General features: G+C 44.2%; 1 protein-coding gene across 1 annotated transcript in view; it reads right to left on the reverse strand.

Moving 5' to 3' along the window:
- LOC133123899 (ATP-binding cassette sub-family B member 6-like) overlaps positions 1 to 5,719 on the reverse strand; it is a 37,454-nt gene extending 31,735 nt beyond the window's left edge. Inside the window, exons 1-3 of the mRNA XM_061234604.1 lie at positions 5,522 to 5,719; positions 2,702 to 3,246; positions 1,089 to 1,226 (exon numbers count right to left, since the gene is read on the reverse strand). Of these exons, the coding sequence (XP_061090588.1) occupies positions 1,089 to 1,226; positions 2,702 to 3,217 (654 nt within the window). The 5' untranslated portion in view covers positions 3,218 to 3,246; positions 5,522 to 5,719. The remainder of the gene's footprint in view (positions 1 to 1,088; positions 1,227 to 2,701; positions 3,247 to 5,521) is intronic.
- Between the last annotated feature and the right edge of the window lie 590 nt (positions 5,720 to 6,309).

The raw sequence follows: 6,309 nt of genomic DNA on the forward strand, positions 1-6,309 counted from the left end.
AATACACACGTTCGTGCAGACGCTTTGTAACCCAAATGTGATCCAAAATAGACGCAAAAGCGTGCCAGAAAAACACAAGGGAATTCCTGTATGGTATTCAATTTGGATTCAATTCATGAAAAAAAAAAACTTTGTCCTACCTGTATGTTTATCGTCACTGAAGGATTGGCAAGTTCATCTTTTGATGAATAGTTTTTAGACATTTGAGTTAGGAAACTGAATTTTGTCCCTGCTCTTCGTGCGTTTTCCTCGCCTAGCTTTTGTTTGTTCTAATTGTCACTGCGCTCATCATTCTCACCGCGAAGTTTCGAGGCTTTCTCTCACAAACTGCAGACGTCAGCGCGTTTTGGGCAGCGCAGTTTACATTCGGAAGTTCGGAACTCAACTGCATTTCAAAGCGAATCAGTCGGGTGAAGACACCTCCGTTTATAAAACGCGATGCTTTTGTGAAGGTAAAAATCGCTGCTTCATTCCCTTAACACTAACACTAACGCTTGTGATTTCAGTAGTCTGTACTGCAATCCCGACAATAAAACAACTCGGACTGTATTAAGTAGCCTATTAGGCAAGTAGGCGAAAGTCCCAGATCGCATGCATATAGTAAGCATTTACGTAGGTATATTTTCAGTAAACGGTGTTTTCTTAGCGAGAAAATAGATAGTTCGCCTAATCCCAGCGGTCTGTAGTTTATGTCCTGAAATGACTCCCAACAATGAAATGGCAAACTCATTTTGTGGGACTTCCATTACCTGTTTGGTTAGCATCAAACACATTTATTTTACTAAAACCGATGTTTCAAAAAGTAAATTAAATTAATGTTCTCTTAATAAAACGGAATTATTAAAAAAGATTTTAAAACATATTTGGGCTTACACATTGTTCTGGGTTAGCGCACCATCTATAACCAATGGTAAATGTCCATTGACTGCAAATAGTCAGTGTTGTAATTTAATTTCTTCTTTCACAGAAGTCATTGTAGGAACAGACTTTTTCGGAGGATGAGATCGTGGGCGAGTGGTAGGGGAGGTGTATCTGCGCACGTGTCTGATAACGGTTATCGCCCTCTCCACGCGCACGGGTGGCGTTACCTGCCCGTTCTCCACATCGCGCTCGTCTTCGTTGATCAGGAGCATGTACGGTCTCCGTGGCAACCCCGGAGCCTTCAGACCAATGACGAAGAGGGTCCCTGTGCCAATGTAACGGACCAGCCAGAGTCCGAAGTCCACCTGGAAGTGACAAAGCATTCATGTAAAACTGGAGGGCACCAGGCAGCTCGGGTGAAAAACGAAGTGGAACATGGTTTTATAGGATCCATGTAAGCTTCCAAATATCAGATTGTAGTAACTTTTACTTTCACTTTTACTGGGTAAAAAAAAAAGAAAAAAAAGAGTACGGGTATACTTCAAAATAAGTGTGTTGCAATCATTAACCCTCCTATTACGTTTGGAGTCAATTTGACCACATTCAGTGTTTGACATCTCTTAAAAAGCAGTTAACCTTTTTTCATCATGATACTGTATGAATTTTTTCATCATCTATTTTTGTGGTATTATCATTTTTATTTTTTATCTCAGATTTCTTTGTGAATGATGGCACTTTCCCCTACAGGTACCAAAATTTAACTTCCTGTACCTCAGGCTCGAAAAATGAGATGTTTCTCGCAGATTTTCCATATTTATGGATAAAAGGCTAGTAATTTGGGAGACAATAAGAAGGCGACACACAAAGTGTAAATTTTTCTTTTGCAATAATTTTAACTGTTGCCGTCAATTTGACCCCAAACATAAAAGCGGTCACAAACTCTTAACATAATACGAGGGTTAAGAATGTGTCTTCTGTGTCTTACTCATGATTACAGTATTCACAACATTAGCAAGAAAATGGGGAAGTTGAAAGTCGGGAGGGAGGGGTTTGCAAGAGGGCTACAGCCAATTATCTCAGGAGGAGGCATCAGTGGGAGGGGTCAGGAACAGGCAGCTGGTAGAAAAACGCACGGTCACGAGTGACTCAGCAATCTGAGAAACGTGTGAATTGTGTTTTCAATTCCTCTCTTCTATTCTCCCTCGCTTTTCTGCTTTGTCACCTGAGCACATGCCTGCCCTTTCACACAGATGAAGATCGAGTTGGGTTTCAACATTTTAAAAGTGCAACGCTCCATTTTAAAAAGAGCCACCGAGGCAATGATCTAGTTATGTTATCCTGAGTCATTGTTTAATTTACTCTGAACACAATAACCACAGCTCTTTCAAAAGGCTGTGTCATCCTAACTCAGGGAACTCGGAAAAGAGAAAACGGCGTGAGAATTAAACACGAGAAAACAACCTGGGCCCTGTTTCGTAAAAGCGGGATTACGGAGTTAGCCGGACAACTGCACCGAGTAAAACCCGGAGCCCTCCCAAATCTGGAACATGGATGGACAGTAAAAAGTAAAGTAAAAAGTAAAAAGTGTCATTCCGGGTTTTACTCTGTGCAGTTATCCAGCTAACTCAGTAATCCTGTCGTTGAAATACCCCCCCCCAGACCGAATGTCATTTTGTATATAAAAATGCAATATTAAAACCAAGTAACCCACAGAACCCTGTATTCAACCGGAGACAAACTGGCCCCAAGACCTTCCAGCAACTGAAGAGCAACCCAGACTTGTCAAATCCACAGGCTCCACAGGCGACAAGGACAGCCGTGAGCCTTTCCCGGTCCTCACCTGCTTTTCCGTGGTCTCCAGGCCCCACCACCAGAGGGGGCTGGCCCAGGAGACGAAGGCCAGGTTCTCGGCGGCGAACGCCGCGGCCCAGAACATCAGCAGGACGGCGCTGTGGCCGCGCGTGCGGTCGCGCACCACCACCCGGCGCCGCTCCGTCCGCAGCAGCGCCAGGGCGCAGGCCCAGCCCAGCGCCGAGAGCAGCCCGTACAGGAGCGCGAACCCGGGGAGCACGCCGCCGCGGGCGCCCCGCCACGCCACGAAGCCCGCCGCCTGCAGCAGCATCAGCGCCGACGCGGCCAGCTGCAGCCCGTACAGGCGCGACCGCGGCACGAACTTGGGCTCCATGGGCGCGCCGTAGCGCCGGTAGCACACGCAGTGGAAGGCGCCGAAGAACAGGGAGAGCGTGAGCAGCACGCTGGGCACCAGGGTGAAGTAGAAGCAGGGGGAGAGCCCGTCCTCCAGCCAGGCCTGGCTCATCGAGCCGCCGTCCGCACAGTAGCTGCCCAGGACCGCCATACCTGGGAAGGACACACACACACTACACACTACACACAGAGACACACAGACACACACACATACAGACACACAAACATAAACACACACACACACACACACACACACACAGACACAGATACAGACACAGACACACACAAACATACACACACACACAGACACAGACACACACACAGATACAGACACACACACACACACAGATACAGACACACACACACACAGACACAGACACACACACAGACAGACAGACACACACACAAAAAAACATAAACACACACAGGAAGAGGGATGCTTATTAATCAGGAGGTTTCAGGCTACGTCCTGCCATTCAGGGCTGTAACTACCATTGAGGACACTGATCTGGTCAAGTTCCAATGCCTGTATTTAATATATTTCTTTAGTGAGATCGTCAGTTGCAATTTGTTTAGGATTAATGGTCTTTAATTAATTAAGCCCAGTCTAGAGAACATTACACCCCAATCTTCAATTAAACGACTAAATTAAAGGAATTAATTAAAGGGAAAAAGAGCATACCCCAGCCTAACCCCACCCAACACCTTGGTATTTTTTGGTAGTCAGTGATGGGCAACTCCAGTCCTGTAGGGCCGATGTGTATGCTGGATTTTTCCCTGACTCAATCAGCTAATTAGCCCTATGCAGCATGACTGATCCACTCGTAAATTAGACCACAATAAAATGCTACAAGACAAGAGCGTTCATCGGCAGCTGTTTATATCACGGAATGTGGCTAACAATGACAGATCATGTAAATGATTGGTCTTGGGCTAATTCAATAATTAAGAGCAGATGTTGGTCTGAAATCCAGAAACAGATCAGCCTGCCTTTCCAATCCCTGTATTACAGGGATCATCGCATCACGGTCCTCGACGTCCGAGGACAGCTGGTTTTCCACACTCCCTTTACCTGGGAGTCAGGTGTGAAGACCACTCAGTAGAACTAACTCATTCATTCATCCATTCATTATCCTAACCCGCTTATCCTGAGCAGGGTTGCAGGGGGGCTGGAGCTTATCCCAGCATTCATTGGGCGAAAGGCAGGAATACACCCTGGACAGGTCGCCAGTCCATCACAGGGCACACACACCATTCACTCACACACTCACATTACCTATGGGCAATTTAGACTCTCCAATCAGCCTAACCTGCATGTCTTTGGACTGTGGGAGGAAACCGGAGTACGCAAAGGAAACCCACGCAGACACGGGGAGAACATGCAAACTCCACACAGAGAGGCCCCAGCCGACAGGGATTCAAACCCAGGACCTCCTTGCTGTGAGGCGGCAGTGCTACCCACGGCACCATCCGTGCCGCCCAGTAGAACTAACTGATCAGCTAATTACCTTAGAGAAAAGAAAACCAGGGCCAGATCTGTTTAATGGAGAATGGAAGGATTATTGGTTCCAGCCCTTAAGAGCAATAACTATTTTCTGATTATGTTTCTCGAAGTAGAACTTTGTCCTGTCAACAGATAACTTATCAACAGGTAACTGTCTCTGACAACACCCAATTTCTGTATTTTCGGAAATAGAAAAGTCTAGCTTAACATAAATAAAAAATAGCTTGCACCCATGCCATGACGGTTGGGCCGAGGTTTAGTGCAGCAGCGGTTCTGAATATACCGTTCACTGTGGCTGTCACTTCGCTGTCGATCAATTTGCATGAACATGGCAGGTAGCCTTGGTTACAGGTTGGCGGCGGGTACGTCACCTGAGCTTGAATTGTCAAAATGGTTTCTCAAAGAAATACTATACTACATAAGCACTGTATAACGACTTTGTAGTAAACCAAGCCAGCCGCCGCGATTCCGGATGTCCCTTTCTAATTTTGGTAATGAACTTTCATTTCCATGCTCGGCGGGTGAGTCACAACACCGAATTGTACGAGCCGTAATGACCTGGCCCTACACACATGCTTCGCGTAACAAAAACGACCAAGTAGCTAGCAGGTTATTTTAACAACATGATCTAGCCATTGCTCATTGCTCTTTTTATGGAATTAAGTAATGCTGTGTCCAAAGTTATACCTAGCAGACACAATCCCAAATGCAACATAGCTACTACGAATAGGTTTTCTAAAACTGTTGTGAGATTGAAACCAAGTGAATCGGTTCTGACGATCACAGAATCACACATTGTTTTGACAATTAAAACACGATGCACGAGACAATGCAGTAAACGAGTTCACCATTAGACACGGGTCGTACCTAGCTAGTTAGCTAGCCTACAAATAGTAGTAGATCTAATTTATCTAGTCAGATCGCGCATGACATTTTCAGACGTGCACTCACCTTGTCAAGAAATAAGTTAAGTAGCTGGTTCAGTGAAGGTGTCCGCAACGACAGTAGACCGCCTCTTAAAAAGAAAATAACACGTCGATTTGAACCAATTTTTGAAAATGAAAGGAGGAAAATGTAAACATGAATATCTTGCAGAACGAGTAAGCTATGTTCTGTGTCTTTTAGTTTCACCGTGTGCGGGGCGCCATCTGCAACTCGGCAATCGACACTTTCTTACACAACGTTCGGGTTTCACCGCGGGTCCTAAAGTCCACCGGAGAAGCTACCGTTCCTCGCTTTTAAGGAAAACAGGAAATGGGTCATTGAACTCCTCCAAAAACCACAAGTTAAAAAATCAGGCAAAAAAAGAAAATCTTAGCAGTGATAAGACACAGATGATTATTTCTTCTTACGATGCTTTTCCTTTATTAATAGTAATTTATTATTCATAATAAAATGTTTATTTATTATTTGTTTATTTGATTTTCTATTTTCTATCAGTTTGTATATTGTCAAGTCTTATACTGTTTTATTTTGGCAATGTGATTAGGGCAATGTAAAAGAGTCATAAGCCTCTCATGGTCTCTCGCTGTACAAATAAAGGATGAATAAAATGAGGGATCAATAAATAAGTGTATTACCAAATAGCATAGGCAATAAAAAAACTACCAAAATAGAAATACACATTCAGAAAAAATGCAAGAATAATTGTACTTCTCCCACGTGAAAGAAGTTTGAGATAACGTTTGGAATAAAGTACATAATAATAATAATAATTATATATATATATATATATATAT

This window comes from Conger conger, chromosome 3 (genome assembly GCF_963514075.1).
Source record: "Conger conger chromosome 3, fConCon1.1, whole genome shotgun sequence".
Lineage (NCBI taxonomy): Eukaryota > Metazoa > Chordata > Actinopteri > Anguilliformes > Congridae > Conger > Conger conger.